Below are 22498 nucleotides of genomic sequence, written 5' to 3'. Positions count from 1 at the left end.
AAAATTATATAAATATTTTTGAGTCTTCATTTTCTCTTCTGACAAACATACCGGAAACCCGCACTCAGACATCCCAAGTCTCCCGGAAGTTCCGGGAGTCCTCCACATATTGAGCGTCTCCCTGATGCCCGCAAATTAGTTCAAATCTCCCAGAATCTTGAGCGCGCATGCGAGACAAAACATACTGCGCGCATAACATTCATAGCGCGCACGGCAGAGAGCGAGAGACCTTGCGTGTGTCTCTCGCTCTCTCCCTCTCTGCCGTACACGCGCTATGTATGTTATGCGCGCAGTATAGTCAACAATCCAGTCAGCTACTACTCTCCATCTTTGTTTTTGGGTCTGACGAATCGACGTGCATATTTTGCGTCAACGTATTTTTTGCGTCGACATCATCGATGACGTCGACGCGTTGTCCCAGCCCTATCTTCTACATATAGCTATATTTTTTTTTCCATAGCATTTACAGGGTTCCAGACTGCGACCAAATTGGTCGCATATGCGACCGTTTTTTGAGAATGTGCGAGTTAAAATTGTATGTGGTCGCATTTGTGCGAGTGGACGCTCACGCAACAGAACGCCGTTGTATCAGCAGCTGCTGCAGTAACTCATGTTCAAAATGAACGAGTACATCATGAATCCATTTTCCAAACCGTGTTTTTGACTTATCCTGAATCACTACGGTACGCCTATAATAAGCGTTTATATTCTGACTATTTTATCCCGGGCTCAGCCCGGTTGCGGAGTTGCCTAGTGCCTGCGTGACTCACCATAGACATTAACGGAGAGAAGTAGCTCCGGATGTGCAAAACTCTAACTACAGTCTGCACTACAGTCACCTGAGCTAAACAGTTCACATCACCTGCAAAACTCATTCCAAGCAACACAACTCTTAACACACGCTCAACACAGGCTCAGTGCAGCCAAACACTGCACAACCCTCACTGAGATAACACACACACACTGTCACTCAGAACACACTGAGAGGAAAAACACCAATACAGAAAATACTAACTTTTCATCTTTACAGTTTAAACAATTTCAGTGACTTCATACAAAGTAATATTTTCTTCAAAGAAAAGTGACACTTTCACATTTTTATTTAAAATTTTAGAACATAAAGCCCCGTACACACCGGGACGAATATCGGCGCGCGTTATTCGTCAGCGTTTTTCAACGCGTTTTTTGTGTTCACACCCAAGCGATTTTCGCTGACGTTGAGCCGAGTGAACATGCAAATTCATTCCCTGACATTAGATGGCGCTTAATGTAAAACAGAAATAGTCCTATTTTGTAGTCGCTGTCGCGTTTGTCATATAGTTCTTTATGTTCCGACACCAACGAGACCAGCAGCTCTACATTCATCTTGCCTTGCATCTTCCTCGTCTTATTTCTTCCCGGCAGTGTAGACCATAGATATCCATAATAAAGGCCATTGGCCAGCAGCGCGGACGAGACATCTAGCCTTTATTATGGATATCTATGGTGTGTAGACGCTACTTGGCGCATCTTCGCCGTTACGTTTGTGTGCTCGGCACGACCGTTTTGTGTTTGAGCGCCCCCAAGTTGTGTTTTACTGTAACTTCAGAAGCTCCAGACACGTGAGCAAAAGCGCCAATTTCATTGGTCGGATAGTTGATGCGGCGCGTCAAACCAAAAAAACGAACCAGAGGCGTTTTTTTTAAAAATGACGCTTTTACGCGTGGCGTTTTTCGCGTCGGTGCGCACTCACATAGGAGCCCTTTGTTTAGTCACGAGGCGTTAAACGTCGGCGAATAACGCGCGCGAAGTTCATCCCGGTGTGAACAGGCCTTAATTCTTTAAGGTAAATGAAAATTAGCAGTTTGCTTCAATAGTCTGTAGTAATTTATGGAATTACAGTAATGAAAAAAAAAAGGTAGAAACTAAAAGTACATACGTACTGTAATTCGAACAAATAACAGGGGTTAATCCTGCCTCTCTCCAGCATCAGACCACAGGTTTACAGCCTTTCAGCTGAGAGTGGAGTCAGTGTGTGAAAGACACAAGGCTGAAATCTATTCTGTTTTGAATGTGTGGTTCACAGTTGACAGCAGTGTGTTAGCATTTGGACACAGTGCTGTAAATCACAGTGCTACGCAACCGTGCACTGCACTCTCCACAACGACAAAGTTATATAGTAGCTAATGGATTTCCACCACCGATAAACGATTGCTGTAGCTCTGCTACAAGATTTATTTACGGAGAAGAGAAAAACACCCGGGTGTTTGGGTTGCATACCCATCCTTTACGTTGACTGAGCTTTCAATTACGAAAAGGTGAAGCTGATGGTCGATTCTTGTCACATGACCTGCCGTGCGCTTGCGGCATTCTGAAAAGTTGAGGTGTTTTCATCTCGCTCCGCCTGGAAAAAATGAGCGTGTCGCTTTAATGATGAGCCCGCTTGCCGCACGCCTACATTTGAAATAACGAACTTGAACGTGCAAAAGACACGATATGTGAACGGGCCCTTGACGAGCCACCTCAAATCAGGCCACAAGCTACTGGTAGCTCGCGAGCGACGTGTTGGAGTAAAAGATACGCAGCAAGAAACACTAGTGGTTCACGATTGTGCACATACTGCTGTTTTGGCGCGCAGTGTTCTGATTTCCTATTTACCTGTTTGGTGGAGGCAATCCAGAATTACTGTTGGTGAAATTATAAATCAGACCCCCCCCCCCCCCCCCCCAAAAAAAAAACTCTTCGGATCTGCACGATTCACATAAGTCACCCAAACTGACGTGAAAAAAGCGAGAAGCGCCGAAAAGCGCGCTGTTTGCATCCCTGTAGATTGTAATTTTAAGCATTTTACATTTGAATTATATACAGATTAAAATTACTGTCCAAAATCCATGAAAATCCTGAAATTTGCCAATGATAATTACCAAATATTACATGGGTTTTAATTTAATATATTACAGGTATTTATGCTGCAACCCAGAAAGCCTTTGCTAGCCTTGGTCCATTAAAACCACTATTCATCAGCATGCATTGATTAATCCCATGGCATGTAGCAAAAAAAAAAAAAAAAAAAAAAAAAAGTGCAACCAAATCATATGCTGGTGCGACCAACTGAGAAAGTTTGGTCGCACCAGTGCAACCAGTGGAAAAGTTAGTCTGGAGCCCTGATTTAGTTGGCATGTTTGTTTGAAGGACAGAATTGGGCAGGATGTGGGTGTGTTTTGTCAATCAATAAAATAAAAATCAGATTAACTACAACTAACTAATCGACTAATCGATTATCACAGTAATCGTTAGTTTAACCACAGTTAAACCAAGCTTTTATAATGGAAAACTGCAGTCTCCTGTAGTCCAAAAAATAAAAAGCGCTTCTCCACAGTCAGTTTATAAGAACCGGCAGTTTCAGTATATAAAGAGTTTTACTCTGAAACATGCTCTAGCCTGTTAATGAGTGCTGCATTTGCGTGTGGTGTGAAAAATGACGAAAAAGGAAAACAAAGCATTTCTCACCAATGACCAGCGTGCCCTGGATCTTCTCCAGAATGAATCGGGCCTGGTTGGAGAGCCTGGCACTTTCAGCTCCCAGCATTCCTAGCAGCCAGTCTTTCCTGAGGACGTAATACTTCATTCTGAGCTCAAAGAAATCCTTCAAGATGTCCTGAACAGACTCATACTTCTTCAGACTGCCCACATGATCAAATAACACCTGTAAGAGACGGACAACAGTAGATGATTTCAGGGTTAGGCGAAAAACTAATGCATGCTGTGAGGTGTAAAATGTGGTGCGTGTTGTTCACCATGGAGTTACAGGTGAGCAGGCTCTGTAGCTTGAAGACTTTGTGTAGTCCAGCTGCCTCCGCCTCTCTCAGGCGCTCTTCTGTCATCTTAATGACAAAACGCACTGTGGTGTCTGTATGATACTCCTTATAGTCTGTGATCAGAGGAGGAACCTTCTCCGAGCCGTTCAGCATCACCTCCAACACATTCTCCTTATAGATCTGTGAGATGTGTTATTAATCATTTATTCCAAAGAAAAAGCTGTCAATTTTAGTTGCTAAAATAACTGGGATCATTTTCTGCTTAACATTCTGTATCACCCAGCTTTACGTAACATTTGAGAGGTTAAACACTTTGCTGATTTTTTATTTAATTTATAAACAGCATGACAAAGATTAGAATATTTGTATAATACATGTTTAACCATAGCAGACACTGCTAAAGGCTTAAATGGAAAGTTTATTCATTTTTGGGTGTTGTCATTTGTTCCTCACGTCATTTCCAAACCCACAAGAATCAATCATCTTCGAAACAATTGTGGTGGCAATTTTAATGATATTCATTGATCTTTAGTAAAATATAGATGATTCAAAGAATGTCACATGTGTGTCTCTCACTTGTAGTGAGAGAAGATTCTGTTTATGTACCTGGGGAGGCAGAAGAGGGAGACACTCCAGAGAACAGACGAACAAGGACCTCTGACCTAGATGTCAGAAGGCCATTTGGTGCAGGGGAGCTTAGTGGGCCAACTAGTGACGTCTATGGAAAACTACTGGGAGGAAGGCTCTGGGGGGAAGAAGGCCTTGGAACTAAGATAAAAGCTAGTTCAGTCTGTCTGGGGGTGTGTCACTCTTCTGCACAGGGTAACAACTGTGTATTAGACTGCTCCTATTCTTGCAAGAATAAATACTTCTATTTTATATAATTTGAGTCTGAGTGTCTCTTACACAGTGATGTTTGTTTGAGATGAATTTTTGCCACAACACAATTAATATATTTGAAATAAGGCCTAAGAGATTAATGTCCTTCCATTGAAAGATCATGCGTCTTTCAAAAAATGAACTAGTCTTGTTTTTGGAAAGACAAGGGTAAGTAAACGACAATTTTCTGTAACACATTTACAAGGTGTCCTAGTTTCACGTTACATGTAGTTACTGTAGCAAAAACTATAAATTATGCATAATTACATACATTATAGTGCAGTTAATTGCGAGTAACCACGGCACGATAACCCAAAATTTCTATAGGTTCTCATATTTCTATCAGTTTGTCAACCTAAATATTGCCCACCCCTACTTGCCACATACCAAATGAGGGTAAATAACATTTGAGTCATGTATTGTAAGGAAGCATGCATTACATTTGATATAGCTTTAATGCAGTCATAGAACTAAAGCAAGTATAAGACCAGACGTCACACACCTGTGTCCAGGTTTTGATTGGCAGCTCAGTGATCTCAATGGTGGTGGAGTCAATGATGGCCACCTCTCCATTATTAACATACTGATTCTTCGCCAGTTCATCAATGGTGCCCTTGAACCCCTTGTAGCTGGGCAGCTATACGTAACAGGAGTGGGCATAAGCGGAGTGTTAAGTTAATCAATGCTGGTTTGGAACAACAATACGCATTATGAAAAATCACTATACATTTATGGTAATAAAGACATTAAATTTATTTTACCATGGGAAGTGGCTCTTCTCCATTGAGCAGGCGGTGAATATTGTTGATGATCTCGCGCAGATTAAAATTGGGGATACGGCTGGCCCATCCTGTGCCGATGCCCTCACCTCCATTAGCCAGCACCAGAGGGATGATGGGAATGTACCACTCTGGCTCCACTCGCAAATTGTCATCATAGTTATACTTCAACAGGTTATCATCCATAGCAGGGAACAGTAGACGAGCGAGCGGACTGAGAAGAGATATTTACTTTAAAAGTAATGCAATTTTAATTTGTTAACATTAACATCTTATATTCAATGCAAATTGTATGCCAAAATGTACAGATTAAATTGGACCAGCTATAAAAAAATAAATAAAAAAAGGGGCTCCATAGATTCCATATTGGTTTCAATGCAGCCCAAGATAGTAGCTGCCCTGCCCATGTAGTTAGTTGACAGCAAGACAGCTCACTGGGCTCTGGTACAGAGCCATAATCACTGGCTGTGTGTCTGTGTACCTGAGCATGGTAAAGATGTATCTGGGGCTGGCAGAGTCTTTGCCTCCATGCAGACGTGTGCCAAACTGACCCAGAGGCTGAAGCAGGTTCAAATTATTACTGCCCACAAAGTTCTGAGCAAGACCCACGATGGTCATCATCAGAGAGACCTGAGGAAGACAAAAACATTTAAATAAGAGGAAAATAACTTGGGCCATGCTAACTAGCTAAACCTTGATCACTTAATATTTTTCTAGTTTGTATACCGACTGTTGGATCATGTGAAATTTACAAGGTTAATTGGCTTAACCTCGTCATGACATCAGTTTGATAGAACATTTTGTGTTCAGTAATATAACATTATCATCTATCTTTGAGTCTGAGCACAATTCTTCTGAATGTGTATTTTTAGATTTATTATGGTGCAGTGTCTTGCTCAAAAACAAAACCAATGCAAAAAGTTCTTACAAATTGCACAATGAATCAAGAGAGTTGAACGAAACAAGTCCTCACCTCTCCATGGTGGTACGCGGACATCTCGGCCACTGATCCAGCCAACTGAGCCACTTTCACCTCTCTCTTATCATTCCTCTTAAAACAGCAGAAAATCACCTTCCTCTGACCTGGTTTCAGCCCTGAAACAAAGTACACACATCACATCTCTGAATTTGTTCAATAGTAACTATATTCTCTCAATCCTATACAGGGTATCTGCAGGTATCAGCACTTCCAATTTAATACTTTTGAATACATTTGCAATAAAAATATTTAAGACCTGCCCAACACTTCCATCTAAAATCTAGTCTAGTTGTTTTCATTGAGGCTACATCTACATATTTATGAAAATGTGGTCCATTTTGTAGACAGGAATTATGAATTAACAATACTGCACGGTATCAGGATAATACTTGGTAAATTTATTAAAAAAATCTAACTTAAATTTGTTCAAGCCACCTTAAGTTTAGTCAACTTGAAATGTGAAGTTGTACTAAGCGGAAATTTGGATTGTTGACTAAATTAAAATGAAGGCAGCACGAACATTTTAAGTTGGAATTATTTGAGTACTTACAGGCGCACTATACTATCACAAAATGCATTTATAGTATTGTGACAACTCTGGATTGTAATGCCTAACCTTTGGAATAGTCTTTATAACAACAATGAATATTGAAATGACTAATGTTGCTAAACATGTAATGTTTCTCACCATCCACCAAGCAGGGGATTGATCGCTCATTGTCAGAGTTGGAAAACTGCACAAGCTCTTTATTAATGAAGTCATGGTAGGTGAGGGAGGTAGTTTTCTGTCCGTACAAATACTCCTGCAAAAAAAAGCAGAAACGAGATCATGCTTTCTGGGGGTTATTCAGAAAACAAGGTTATGGTCCGTCAAACATACACTGAACTCTAAGTTCGACCAACTCAGAGTCTGTTAACGGTTAACACGCAAGACATTCTCAACAGCATGACGAATCAATGGAAATGGACGCTAAGAAAAAGCACGCCATACTACTTTTGCTTAATGGCCATTTACATGATTGCACAACCACCAAATAGGGTGTGATATGCACCATTTTTCAATCTTTTAAATATTTCCAATAACTGAATTTATCATATACATTATACCATAGAAAAAGTCCTGTTAAAAAAAAAAGTCTGAATGCCGATCAACGATGTGTGGGTTGAGCATTTATTTATATATATATATATATATATATATATATATATATATATATATATATATATATATATATATATATATATATATATATATATATATATATATATATATATATATATATATATACACTACCGTTCAAAAGTTTGGGGTCAGTGAGAATTTTATTTTTTGGAGGAAATAAATCAATACTTTTATTTATCAAGGAATAATTAATTTGATCGAAAGTGACAGTAAAGACATTTATAATGTTACAAAAGTCTTTTGAACTTCCTATTCATCAAAGAATCCTAAAAAAAAAAAAAAAAAAAAAAAAAAAAAAAAAAAAAAAAGTACAACTGACAGACCAACAACTGTTTCAACATTGATAATAATAATAAATGTTTCTTGAGCATCAAATCCTCATGTTATACTGATTTGTGAAGGATCATTTGACACTGAAGACACTGACACTGGTGATGCTGAAAATTCAGCTTTGATCACAGGAATAAATTACACTTTACTATATATTCACACAGAAAACAGCTGATTTACACTGGAATAATATTTAATACTATAACTGATTTTTGTTGTATTTAATCAAATAAGCACAGCCATGGTTAGCAGAAGAGAATTCTTTTAAAAGTATTTAAAATCGTACCGACCCCAAACTTTTGAACGGTAGTGTATATATAACATAACTTGTGCAGTTTTCACACAGCTTGCTTTCTGGAATACCCCCCAGGTGGAACACATATATAAACTCTTCTTAAATAGCACATCACTATATTGATTTTCAGGGTTGTGGTACCTCAGGCAGGTTGTGTTCTCTGCGTTGACGTCTGTTGATCATGAAGCTGGTCAGCCACTCCTTCCTCTCATCTACCATCTTCTTACTAAAGGCCTGCAAATAGATAAAGCCACAAACATCTTCAGGAAGATTTATTTTAAAGCCCTTTTTATGATTTTACTTTGACACTTTTTTTGACTAAATTCCCAAAAAGCAGGAATGTACTATAAAGGAAAAATGGTTACCAGGGTGATAGCTTCATCATCGGCTGGCCCAGAGTACTTAAAGGGGATTCGATGTCTCGTCATATCCGAAAAATACTCTTTGGCCTCCTTAGATGTGCTGGTACCCAAACCTGGAGAGAGGCAGACAGAAAACTACATGTGAGATATTAACAAACAACCAAATACACATGCATGTTTTGAAACATTTTCAAGTGTTATTGTAAACCATAGGGGTGGGTGATATGACAAATCTTATTTCACAATAAGAGAAATTGTTTCACAATAACAATAGATCACGATATAGTTATTTGTAATTTTTAGTTCAAATAAAGCAGGACAAATACGATAGAAAAAGAATTTCTCAGGTACAGTAGATTTATCAAGAAAGAAATACTACATAAATTGAATTAAAAAAAACAACTGCATAGTTCAGTATCTTAATATTTTTTTAGTTCATTTAACATTGACAAAGACGACAGCAGGTATATTAGGCTGCTCTCTTTTTAAAGTGCCCCATTATGCTTTTTCAGATATTACCTTTCATGCAGTGTAAATTAGCTGTTGGTGAATGTAAAAGGCCTGGAAAGATTCCAGAAGTGCATGAGAAAAAAAAAAAGTTTCTCCCAAAATAACCTATTCTGAACTGCCAAAACCAAGTCAGCAATTCCAGTCTTACATCTTTTTGATGGATTTTAAGAACAAATCATGATTCAACTTTTGTAATAATTTAAACTAAATTTACAAAAAAAAAAAATTCCACCTGTTCCACCTTATAATCATGTTAAGCTATATTTCATCCTAACACAACTATAATCATATTGAAAGTATGTTGCATTAATTATACATTTATATATATGGCTTATATAATACAACAAAATAATTAAATAAAATTTCTCCGACTCTGACATGCCCGGTGTGTTTTTTATGCGTGTCCGCGCTATTCTCCGACATGCCTGCTCGCGGTGTTCTTTATCAATCAACCAAAGCCGGTCGTGGGGGCGCCACCCTCGCCATCTTTCCATTGACTTCTGCTATTTAACCAGAGCGAATGAGACAAGTGTGTCACGTGTGGTGTTTGTCAACGCACCTTTGGAAAGAAGTGAAAGTGACCGCTCGGCTAGTATCGATACTAGGGATGTGCACGAATATTCGAATTTTCGAATATTCGATCTGTAATTATTATCCAAAAAATAAAATACTATTCGAATTTTACTACGTTGCTTTGCTGGCCGTAAATGCAGTGAATCCATGATAAATCCCAAGCACTAACTCGCAGTTATAATTAAATGCACAGGGTGGCGCTGTGGAGTGTGTTAACAAGTTTTGTGTATTTGATCACATAATGTTGTCGTCTGCCTCGCGAAGTTTGGAATTACTTGAAAATGATCTTACTAAATGGAATTACTTTTGATCAAATTAATTAATTAATCTGAGTTATAATATCATCACCACAATGAGAAATCACATGAAATCCAAACAGTCGAATGAGGAAAGACAGCTGTCCATCACTGCATTCACGACTGCAGGTAAGCGCAGCTGGACCCCGCGTGATCCGAAATAACTTATCTTATAGCAAAATGATTTTGAGACATATACTTCCTTTAAGTTTCGTTGAGGGAGACAGGTTTAAGAACAGAAAACGCAAAGTGCTGTTAGAAACTTAGAACACCGTTATCTTTGTGTCTGAAGCGTCTGTCAGCAAAGCGCCTTTTCTCCCTCGAGCATAAATTGCTGGCGGCGCCCCTGCATGTGGATATCGTTTTTCTCAATATAAATGTGAAACAATATAAACACGATAATCATATGCTGACTCGAGTGTGTGTGTGCGCGTTCTGTACAATATCTGGCGCAATATGCTTTATTAGGCGTTTTTTTCCATTCGCGCTGCTTGAGCATGCTTTTATTAATGCTTTTGTTTTTTATATATTTTTTGTTTACACATAGGCCTACTGTTTAATGTTTTCAACTAAAAGAAAACTTTAACATATATTGTAAGCTTGTTGTGTATATTGCCTAATTGTAAGCGTGTTCAGAAATGGTGACAAAAACGTAAAAAAAAATTAAACTTAAATAAGTTAAACGTCATTTAAATAAACGAATATTCGATTTTTATGAGCCCGAATATTCGAATGCAATATTTTAGAAAAATGCCCATCCCTAATCGATACTTCGGGAAATTAGTATTGGTACCGTTCAGATATTTCAGTATCGATATTTATCGAAATATTGACATTTTTTACAACACTAGCATGAATGCAAATGAACAAGTAGGGGTGGGCGATATGGCAAAAATATCATATCACGATTTTTTTCAGGAAAATCACGATTAACGATTTTATCCCGATTCTTTTTCATGTTGGTTTTACTATTTTGCAAGTGACTGAGCATTACAGCCAAACTAATGTCCCTATTTAAAAAAAAAAAAAAAACTTATAGTTAACAAAAGAAAGAATGGCAGACATTTAGGCCAAAGTGGTGAAGATAAAAATCTTTATCATTATTTTCTTTGTTATTAAGAATTAGGAACAAAGATACACATTAAGCATACACAACTTAATATACAAATGAAATAAACAGTGCTTTATTTTTTCAGCTACAGTAGGGGTATTTAACAGTAGCATTGAAGAAAGTAATTAGGCTAAATGAACAAATACTAAAATAAAACACAACATAGAATTCACTGTATAAATTATACATTGATTATTATTAAAGCTACTACTAAAGTTCTCAGTCAAGAGCAGTGAGTGATTTCCTCTTTGTGTTTTGTTGTTTTATTAACATTAAAGGGATAGTTCTCCCAAACATTTTAATTGTCATCATTTACTCTCTCAAGTTGTTTTAAACCCGAATAAGTTTCTTTCTTCTGTTGAAAATAAGTTATTTGGAAGAATGTGGCTAACCAAAAAGTTGCTGTACTCCAGTGACTTCCATAGTATATGTTTTCCTACTATGGAAGTCAATGGGGACCAGCAACTGTTTGGTAAGCCACATTCTTCCAAATAACTTTAATTTTTAACAGAAGAAAGAAATTAATACAGGTTTGGAACAACATTAGAGTGAGTAAATAATTACAGAATTTTTATTTTTGGGTGAACTATCGCTTTAAGGACAAGAGGCAGCTTGTTTACTAACTGGCTACTGTCGCTTTAAGAGCTGCACGCGACGCGTCTAATATACACGCATTTGACAAGCAGATTTTCTCTCATTTTTTTCCTGTTTGCCTTCACTTTAGACATAACCAACTTTGTTTATGTAAACCTTGTGTGTATTTGACAATATTAGCGCAATAAGACTTACAATAACTTATAACGTAGTCCAGTAAACAGACGCTGTTAGACAGGCTTTTAGTGACCGTGTGCTTCGGGTGTATGCGCTCAGAAAGCACACGACAGAACAGCGCATCAGCACGTGACTTACATGTTTAACCAGCAAGGCTTTAAAGCACATGCAAATAATGAACTTCTGTGAACTGCAGTGTCCCGTTCCTCTGCGTTAACATTTGTTGTATGTTGAGACAGAGCTCGGCGCCAGAACTGCAACTGATAAAATGTATGATCAGGGCTCAACATTAAAAAAAATCCCCACTGGCCCCCGGGGCCAGTAGATCAGAGTTTTGCTGGCCCCTTCTATATTTTGACTGGCCCTGAAAGAAATAAACTGTATTTATTGTATACATTAGGATTAATCAAAACAGCGAAGGGAGTTCAGGAATTAAGAGAGAGCCCCTGGACACATGCAAAAATAACCAAATGTCAGTGTGCAGTAAATTTGTCAATACCTGCTTTCTCCTCATCTCCCTCTCTCTTTTTTTCTCAGTCTCCTCATCTTACTTCTTAAAGCTAAAGTTATTCATTCAAGAGAGCTGCGAGTGATTTTCTTTGTGCCTTTTGTTGTTTGATTCTCAGTAATGGCGTGATCGTCAGCATGTTTATTAGACTGCTTCCCCTTTAAGAACGAGTGCAGATCTAATAGTCTACTGATGCACCATATTTTCTCCCAACTATTTCCATAACTGCGTCCATTTTAGACATAAACTGTTTAAGTGAATCTCCAAGCCAGTCATTTTGACACATTTGTGTACATTTGATCGTTTAGACGCGCACATGAAGCCCAAAGTATAATTTGCTTGTCCCGTTACGGTATGTTTCGGAGCGCGCGCTGCATTGGGAACCGCATCTCTTGCGCAGATTTTTGTGCTTTTAATAGCTCTTTTTATTAAACGCGTCCCGCAATTTAGCAACAGACGAGACTGCATTTTACAACGATCACCGATCGTGCTGATTCTGTCTTAAAGTTTGAGTTTTAAGGAGAAATGACAGCGTACTGCTGCGAAGGGAAGGAAGTTGCGCTAGACAGAATGCAGTTTTTAATGGTTTTACCTCAAATATATTCTATAATCTTTGGAAGCCGAAATCTAAAATAAAATCATACTAATATCACAGATCTAAAGTGTAACCATAACTTGAATGTTTAGTTCTGTCCTCCGTCAGGTGTTGTGCGTGTTGTGGCACCGCGTGAGATCTCTCTCTCTTCTGGACTGCGCGAATAGCAAAAATGCATCACAGACAAATGGTTTAATTATATTATAGAAATGGCTGGCGACTCAGCGAGATGGTAAAAAAAACCCGTCTTTATAGCAATAATAAATGATAGCCTACGTGTATTTCTCCAGTACCGACAGCAGAACCGATAACGTCCGAGCTTATCGATACAGCGCGGTCTTTCAAAATTCAGTCCCGTTTAATACAGGGTTTCGGTACTCTTTCTCGTATTAGCCTCGTAGTTCTTTGACATTTTAACACGTTATAAATAACCTGAAGAAACATTGACACTCTTCGCGCCACTGTGTATGACGTTTGCTGTTTGTTTTGCTGATGGCCAGTTACTGGCCCGCGCGGGCAAGTGACTGGCCAATCAACTAGCCCGACATACACTTTTACTGGCCCCGGGCCATCGGGCCATTGCTTATGTCGAGCCCTGGTATGATACTACGATATTTCTTCAAAAGCAGATCGTGGAAACATTTTAATCGTCCACGATCAAAAACCGTGATATCGCACACCCCTATGAACAAGCACAGTTATTTGTTGCAGTGACGGGCATGATCAAGTAAGCCAGATAAAGCTGCATTTAATATATCATGATGACTTGAGGAGTTGAGTATTTGCTCTAAATCTCCACAGATTTGGCTCACATGAACTTCCCCAGCAAAGGTGAGTAAACATAAGTAACATGCCAAATTGGCTAGTGATTTGACAGCGTTACCCGCCACTTAATTTTTACTCGCATTTGACGGGTGTTAATTTCAAACCCAGCAATACTGTATATAAAAAAAGCAAACATCACTTAATTTTACCCTTTCGTTTGCTGAACTGTAGTATGAAATCAATGTCACATTTGCAATCGTGTGGATATTCGGGAAACATTGCATTCTTGCTCATAATATATGATCAACATCAAAAGCCAGAACTCAAGCAGGGTATTTTTTGTATCAAAGAGAGTTTTAATCTTAAACTGATTTCTATGCACAGTCCGTGTCAAAATTTGTTCTTCATGCTAGTAAGTGCTAAATCCCCACTTTTACAAAGGTATATTGTCAAGAATGGCAGTAATGTAGTGTGATTTGCTGGCTTGTGTGGATGCAGTCAGTTTTGACTGCGAAAGAGGTGGTAATTTGATTGGATGTCATGTATTATGCCATTTTACCTGCTCGAAATACAGCAAAACTCAGCATTTTGTTTGCGTACCCCGTGAGAACCACTGCTATACACATGGGTATAGGCCCCATTATGTGCATCTGACAAATTCAGTTCTTTCGCAGATTATGGTCAGAGTGTGGTTATCAGTCAGCGTGAACACCACATTGATTTATTTTCCCACGCCTTATTGCCCCAACACTTTTTAACATCATGCACATCCAGCTTTTTACTTTCATATTCACGTATGTATTCCTTTAATCAGAGTGATTCTTAACTAGGGTCCCCAGCTGACTTATAAGGGGGGCTCAAGACAACTTCAAATAATTAATCATTTTTAATACTAGTTTAGTTGAGGGGTGGCCTTATAATATTTTTTTCAAACATGGGGAGACCTTGGGAGTGAAAAAGGTTGAGAACCACTGTTCAAAAGAATCAACCACCAACTAGTACTGTTTTACGCAGATATTTGCATACCGCAATATAAACTATATAGCACAATATCTAACAACAGGAAGTTTATATTGTCGCCACAATATATATTGTCATACCACCCAGCCCTAGTAAACACCCAGTGTGCAGGTGACCCAGTCTATGACCCCTTCACTTGTGCAGAGATGAGGACAGAGTAAAAACATTGCTTACATTTGCCAGTGGACTACCACAGGTGTTTGAGACAAACCTTTGTAGTATTTGATCCTCCAGGATTTTATGTTACTTTGTTTCTCCTTCCACTCAGTGAACTCTGGAATACTGTAGAAAGAAAGCTCCTGCTTCTTATTGGACGCCTAGAGAGCAACAACAGCCACAGTCAAGATTCATTCAACTAACATTTTTATGCACTGTTGATGACAAGAACAGTCGGCATCTACCTTGATGATCGGGGTGATGAACTCCTCAAGAAAGTTGTGGCGCAGCAGTGATGGCCAGTTATGATGGATGAAGTTGATGAGAAGACCTTTAATGTGAGATCCATCTTGATCCTGCAGAAATCACCCGTCATTACACAGGCAACAAACTACAACAGTCCAATATCCTGTAACAGACACTATGTAGTCAAGTCTGACCTGATCTGTCATGATCATGAGCTTGCCGTAACGCAGGCTTTTGAGTGATTCAGAGTCACTGTAGTTCTTCTTGTACTGCAGACCTAGGATCTTTATGATGTTGTTGATCTCAGCGTTCTCCATGATCTACAAAGAAAGAAAACATGTCTCAATGAATGAAACATACAATGCAAAACTACGGTAACCCATTTGACTTGCATTGTACTGACAAAAAGATATATTCTCTTGTTCTCGGTTAGCCTGGTTAAAACCAGACCATTCTCAGTTGTAACCGAGTTATGGTCTGGCAAAGCGTCATAGACAAATCATTTCCAGAGGGGCGTCACCAACGGACGTCGCGGATAGACCTAAACCCTATCAGAGCGATAAAGGAGATGACGTATGCAGAGCGGCGGAGAAACATCTGAGTGTTGTTCTTTGCTCGGTTTTTAACTAAAAGGAAACGTTCAAATCGCTTAAAACAGACGCGATAGCTGATTCGAACGAGTGATGTCCGACGGTGGCATCCATCTTTGTAATGTAGGCTACAAAATCTGCTTCAAAATCCCAGCGCTGTCATCAACGTGTAAAGCCCGCCCCAACGTTTCTGATTGGTGCCGCGATTTCGACGGATTGGAAATGGGCTTGAATGAGCTCTTTGCCTGACTAACTTTGAGCAAATCTAAATTTGCCAGAAGTTGTCTGGGTTTTCCCAGGCTAGTTCTCCATGCAAGTAAATGGGAATCGGAGACAGTTGTGATAACCATTCACTTTCATTATATGGAAGAGAGAAACTTCAAATAGCATATTGCACATTTCTCAATTTGCGTGCTATTTAATTAGCCTGCTAAGCTAACATACACTACACAAGTATTATAAATCATACAGGGAACAATCTAAGAAGGAAATGGAGCTAATAGTCAGGAACTAGAAAGCAAAAAAAATATTTTGCGGGTCATGTAATGGAAATGATCAAGGCAGTTAATAAAAAAACCTTAAGTGTAGTTTATTGACCTGTTTGTGAGACGCCTCTCGCACGTTGAGGATTTTACCACGCAGAGGGAAGACACCATATCGATCACGTCCCACCACACCCAGACCCGACACAGCCAGAGTTTTGGCCGAGTCTCCTTCAGTCAGGATCAGAGTGCAGCTAGTGGAGTTCTTTCCACCTGAAACAAACCATCCTGAAATGAATATCCAGGCAGAACAAAGTGTCCTAACATATTAAGAGCACAACAAACAGTTACCTGCATCGTTGGCGTCATCCAGCTTGGGGACTCCTTTAATCTTAGTGTGTTTGACAGCAGAGCATTTCTTATTGAGCTGAGCCTGGGCTTTAAACTTCACCCAGTTCATAATGCTCTCCACAATTCCACAGACATTTGCCTACAGACAAGACACAGAGAGGTGAATTCACTCAGTTTTACAGTTAGGGTTCATACAGATTTTTACCAATAAATTCACGACCGTTCAATTACTTAATGTTCCATTAAAGTCTACATATTGGGGTGTGCGATATCACGATTTTTGATCGTAGAGGATTAAAATGTCTCCACGATCTGCTTTAAGAAATATCGCAGTGGCATGCCAGTGCATTCTATCAGTTGTTCTGGCGCCTGTCTCAAAATACTGTACAATGCGGCGTACATTCGATCACGTGTTAACGCAGCAGTAGAGTTACTCACGGGACACTGTAATTCACAAACATTTAATTAGGGATGTCCCGATCCGATCACACGATCGGAAATCGGGCCCGATCACGTGGTTTCAGACTCGATCGGAATCGGATGTTACCTCCCGATCAGGACTCGGATATATGTAAATTAGAGGTGTAACGGTACATGTATTCGTAATTATTGAACCGTTTCGGTACGAGGCTTCTGGTTCGGTACGCATACAAACCGAACGATTCCTAGGACCATTTTTCCTGCAGACAAAATCCGCGCTGGCACGATCACCACAACGTTGCGCAACATCAAATGGCAAACGTAATGAATGCGGAACGAATCTTCGCTACTCATTATATTGTGCTTAACGGACTATTTATCAGTTCGGACCAGCAAATCTGTGCAGCGCGAGATCAAGCGACACAGTGCTAAGATATCCAGTGAAGAAAACATTTGAATTCGCCACTGAATAACATTGCTGCGAGATCTAGTGAGAAGCATTCAAATTTCTCCGTTATTAACGGATCAAACAGCACTGACGTGGAAAGCAGGAAGAGACATTGTGCCATGAATGAACTATTCAGTGTCCACAGATCAGCAACATTCACCATGGATTTACTGTAGTAACACTACTAACCAACCATGGAAGTTTGGCAGGAATAGTAGGCTATAATGCTTTCAAGTAAAATTACGTCGGTTTTATTTTGACATTATGAATACAATTGTTGCCCTCAAATGTTAATCTGAACTAAAATATTCCTTTGTTTATAACTACTACAATATTACATTTCATTTAGTCCAAGGAGGTGTTTTGTTTTATACGCTCCTAAGAAAAGTCAAGTATAACTCCATCATTGCTCAAAGTAAAAAAAATCCTACTTTATGAAGTAAGATTTAATAAAAATATAATAAAAAATTTAAATCAAGGAAATTTCTCTGGCATTTCTTTCTTTTTGCTGTATCGAAAACGTACCGAACTGTGACAAAAGTGTATCGTATCGAACCGTGAATTTTGTGAACCGTTACACCCCTAATGTATAGTATGTGAAAAGTAATGTTTTTGAACATTAAAAGAATGCTAACCTATTCTATTACACCCAATAAAACAAAATAATGATTTCTTTAAATAGAATGATATGACCCCTTTCAAGGAGCTTACAAAAATATGCATGGAAATGTTTAAAAGCAGCCGCCTATCTACAGGGACTGAATTGAGATGGTACTCTACTAAAAGGCGGCTAGTATGGTTACATTTTTAAAACTTCTGATTTGGTACTGAAATATCTGTACTTCTGACAACAATTACCCGCAAACCAGTTTAACCTGGAACTGCACTATGCCATGCCATAAATTAAATAGAGATGTTTATTTCCTATTGATCACGACAGCAATAATTGTTGATGTCAAATGCTGAAGAGGAGCATTATATGCAGACTACAAGCACTTTAATTAGGCTATCCCATTAAGCATGGTTCAGGCTCAATTCAAAATGAATGATTAAAGTGTCACATTTCTCACCTGTTTAATGAACTTATCACTCAGAGAGCAGGTGGAACCGAAATTCTTCTGCTGCAAGGTCATGTTCTCTTTGGTCTGAGAGTCAAAGCTGGGGTTCTCAATCAGACAGTTCACAAACAACCACATGTGATTCTTCACCTGCACACACAGTTCAACCAGGTCAACCAGAGAGCCATAATCCTTAAGTTTTATAAGGTTTGCTGATAATCTGTATGTACCTGGAAAGGTTTGACAGCCACTCCAGCCTTGTTCTTCTTTTTAACCACTTCAATCAGTTTGGACACAATCTGGTCTGCAACATAGTCTGTGTGTCTGCCACCCTAAAACACAAAACACTATTGAAAGCACTTTCCTCTGTCAATTTACAGGATCTGAGAGATTAAATAGGCATATTATGTCCACATATGTTTACAGGTCAACTCTAAATGGGGTTTCAGTTTGCCCTTACGAAAACGATAACTATTACATCCAAAATAATGGATCACTACTTTTGTTCATCAGTGAAAAAAAAAGAAAAAAGCATGACACCTTTCCTCTGTGCCATTACGGTTATATGTGAACGAGAGCTGCCCATTAATAGTACACTAAATTTTAGCCGACGAGAAGAGGCATAATCGACTAAATATGGAAGTCAGTTAGTTGCTTTGAAATTTGAAAATGATTTGAAACCATCTGTATTGTATAAAGTGTTATATAAATATGACTTGACATTAATTCTTACAGAATGTCTTCGTGACACAAGAACAAAGGAAACCGATCAGGTTTGTTCTCTCATGTCAAGCAATTTGTTCAGGGTTCGTACAGATTCTGTAAAATGACAGTCCAGGACTTTCAAGGACTTTAAGCACTACTTTTTTGGATTTCAATCAGGACTTATCAAACAATATCTTTATTATTTTTATTTATTCATTTATTTTTTTACTCAAATTACACATTTATGGTATCTGATGTTTTGCTTCATAGAGATCAGTCTATTGACCAGCGCTGTCAGGCATGGGAAATCCCCTTAGCCATTGAAAGGATATTGAAACGGATTTTTTCCATGAATATATGATTGACCTGAAGAATAAAAGTTGTAGGGCTGGTCCGAATGCCATTTTTTGAGCTTCGAAGCTTCGGTAGTAATGAACATCGAATATTCGAAGCTTTGGAATCTCTATATGTCTGTCTGTCCGGTTGCATTTTGATTATTTCGAGAACCGTTCAATGTAAAATGTAAGGGAACGATGTAAAATGTAAGTTCGATGTAAAATGTAAGAGAACGACTTCCAAACGACTTCACAAGGAGTGCAGTGTCGTATTTGGTGCAATATAGATAGACAGGCGAGACGCGACAAGTTCAGAATTAATAAACTTTTAATAAACTACAGAACAGCACAAGCGGGAAGCGCGCGCGCGCCTCACGCGAGCAGAGCTTATATGCTCCGAGAACGGACACTGCACTATAGTGATATAAAACACACACACAGGTCTGTTAACTTAAATATTAAACTACCTTATTAAAAATATTGCTTAAGTTAACAGACCTGTGTTTTATATCACTAGTGCGTGCAGTGTCCGTTCTCGGAGCATATAAGCTCTGCTTGCGTGAGGCGCGCGGCCGCGCGCGCTTCTTTATTTAAATCTACCCTACTTTGTCAGTAATTTGTTAGTGAGAAAAATATTAGACTACCTTATTAAAATTATTGCTTTTCTCACTAACAAATTACTGACAAAGTAGGGTAGATTTAAATAAGCGGCGCGCCTCACGCGAGCAGGGCTTATATGCTCCAAGAACGGACACTGCACGCACTAGTGATATAAAACACACAGGTCTGTTAACTTAAGCAATATTTTTAATAAGGTAGTCTAATATTTTTCTCACTAACAAATTACTGACAAAGTAGGGTAGATTTAAATAAGCGGCGCACCTCACGGGAGCAGGGCTTATACCGTATGCTCCGAGAACAGACACTGCACGCACGCACTAGTGATATAAAACACACACACAGGTCTTTTAACTTAAGCAGTATTTTTAATAAGGTAAAAATTCTCACTGACAAAGTAGGGTAGATTTAAATAAATAAAAACGAAATTTAAATAAATAAAAACGAAATTTGAATATAGAAAAACGAAAAATAAATGAATGAACTGTAATAGCCTAAATAAAGAACACGGTAGCAATAACAATTTCAATAACATGACAAATTTCAATTTATATTTCGCAGTAGATTAATTTAGCTTGATAATAACCGGTAAAAAGGATATACATTTTGTTTCTATTATTCTATTTTCCACAATGTCAAAGCAACACAGCTTAACCTAAAACACAAGCTTAGGCATGCACTTCTGTCCATGATACAAACTCCGCTGTTCTGCGCTCTAGCCAGAGAATACTCCCGTTGCAGGAACACTTTTAATAGTCCAAGAAGAAGCAAATATATTTATTAGGTAGCTATAAGTAGCTATAACGAAGTTATATGTTAAGTATTATATATCACCAGATTTTATAATATAAAACATATTCAAGCACGAATGAGAACCATTTCGAGGGGGATGCCAGGTGCGAAAAAACAACAACACGAATATTCGAATGTTACATTTTCAAATCGAATACCAACGCACCGAACGAATACTCGAATATTCGGGTCCAGCCCTAAAAAGTTGTATTATATACTTATCATAAACTTAATATGCTCATAGCCATGAGAAATGGCTCTATATCTCAGACGGACTGCAGCGTTAATTTTGCGTGAAACGATTGTATATTTTCAGGGTTTTTTTTTTATATAATTCAAGCACTTTTCAAGTACCTCTTCAAAAATATGGTTGATTTCCAGGACTTAAATTTCAAAAAGTCAAATTCAAGTACTTCAAACACTTTAAGCACCTTCTACGAACCCTGTTTGTTGTGCGTTGATAAATGTTCAAATGTGAATTAAATAAAAAATGTATATCAAGCAATAATTTCTCTTTAGACTTGGTATTAAACTGCTAGATTCACATGAATTATTATGGACTACCGTATTACTACTATTAAGTAACCTTAAACATCTGAGTAAACAGGGACAGAAATTGGATTTCATAACAAATATACTCAAAATCAAACCGTTTGACAAAATTCAACGCTAAACCCCAACAACAATGCCATGTTGTAAACCTGAAGACGTTTACCTTAGTTGTGGCGATGCCGTTAACAAAGCTGACTTGCTGGAACCCTTTATCACTAAGGGTAAGACACACCTCCCAGCGTTCATTCACACTCTCATGGACTATCGTCAGGGGAGAACCAGTCTCATCCACCTTGTCCTTCAGATAAAGGTCCACGTAGCTACGGAAACCATTCACCTGAAAGATAAACAAACTTAAACTTAGGAAAAAATGTTAAATACAGTGATATAAACAGAAAAATTCATGATGTCCAAGTGCAAAACCCAATCATCTACTCACTGGCAGTTTCTTGCCATTGAGAAAGACACGGACGCCCTTAGTGGCCCCAGCGATGTCATATGCTCGTCGAGTTAGCAGCGCGACAGTATCCTTATCCAAAGCCTGCATTTTAAACTTTGCCAGGTCCGGATGGAATGTGATGCAGGTGTAGTCATCACCATCGAAGGGTTTGATCTTAGACTCGCCTGCTCGGTCCATGTTATCAAACCATGTCTTTAGGGAAAAGATTAAAACACTTTACCACTTTTGTTCCAAGACAAGGCATATCATATTCTGATCAACACAACAGTTGACAGCATTAAGTCACAGGATAATCACTGATCTCCCAATTTGACATCAAGTGTTTGAGCAGCCATATTGATATTCCCAACCACCAGAGTGCAACAATGACTAAAAGCTGATTGACCTGGTTAGAAGCATTTGTTGAACAAGACAAGATTTTAGGATAGGAATATAAATTGTCACTGCGTACATTTAATGTTTATGGTCAGAAAAACAGTTTGTAATATTAACATCCTATTTATTCATGAAAATTAAATATCACTGTCAGCAC

The 22498-nt window shown here is 38.5% G+C and overlaps 1 protein-coding gene across 1 annotated transcript in view; it reads right to left on the bottom strand.

Annotated features, from left to right (window-relative positions):
- Positions 1-22158, bottom strand: part of top2a (DNA topoisomerase II alpha) — a gene marked incomplete at its 5' end in the record, with an annotated part of 35176 nt that extends 13018 nt beyond the window's left edge. The window contains 18 exons of the mRNA XM_056234510.1: positions 3490-3685; positions 3777-3977; positions 5179-5313; positions 5438-5669; positions 5937-6085; positions 6429-6550; positions 7123-7237; positions 8384-8476; positions 8608-8717; positions 14965-15070; positions 15155-15265; positions 15350-15475; positions 16343-16500; positions 16579-16717; positions 18517-18654; positions 18735-18836; positions 21670-21843; positions 21946-22158. Of these exons, the coding sequence (XP_056090485.1) occupies positions 3490-3685; positions 3777-3977; positions 5179-5313; positions 5438-5669; positions 5937-6085; positions 6429-6550; positions 7123-7237; positions 8384-8476; positions 8608-8717; positions 14965-15070; positions 15155-15265; positions 15350-15475; positions 16343-16500; positions 16579-16717; positions 18517-18654; positions 18735-18836; positions 21670-21843; positions 21946-22158 (2620 nt within the window). The remainder of the gene's footprint in view (positions 1-3489; positions 3686-3776; positions 3978-5178; positions 5314-5437; positions 5670-5936; positions 6086-6428; positions 6551-7122; positions 7238-8383; positions 8477-8607; positions 8718-14964; positions 15071-15154; positions 15266-15349; positions 15476-16342; positions 16501-16578; positions 16718-18516; positions 18655-18734; positions 18837-21669; positions 21844-21945) is intronic.
- Between the last annotated feature and the right edge of the window lie 340 nt (positions 22159-22498).

This window comes from Rhinichthys klamathensis, unplaced genomic scaffold, assembly GCF_029890125.1.
Source record: "Rhinichthys klamathensis goyatoka isolate OS25496 unplaced genomic scaffold, OSU_Roscu_1.1 h1tg000396l_1, whole genome shotgun sequence".
NCBI lineage: Eukaryota > Metazoa > Chordata > Actinopteri > Cypriniformes > Leuciscidae > Rhinichthys > Rhinichthys klamathensis.
Note: the sequence above shows the minus strand (reverse complement) of the source record. Positions and strands in the feature narration are given on the sequence as shown.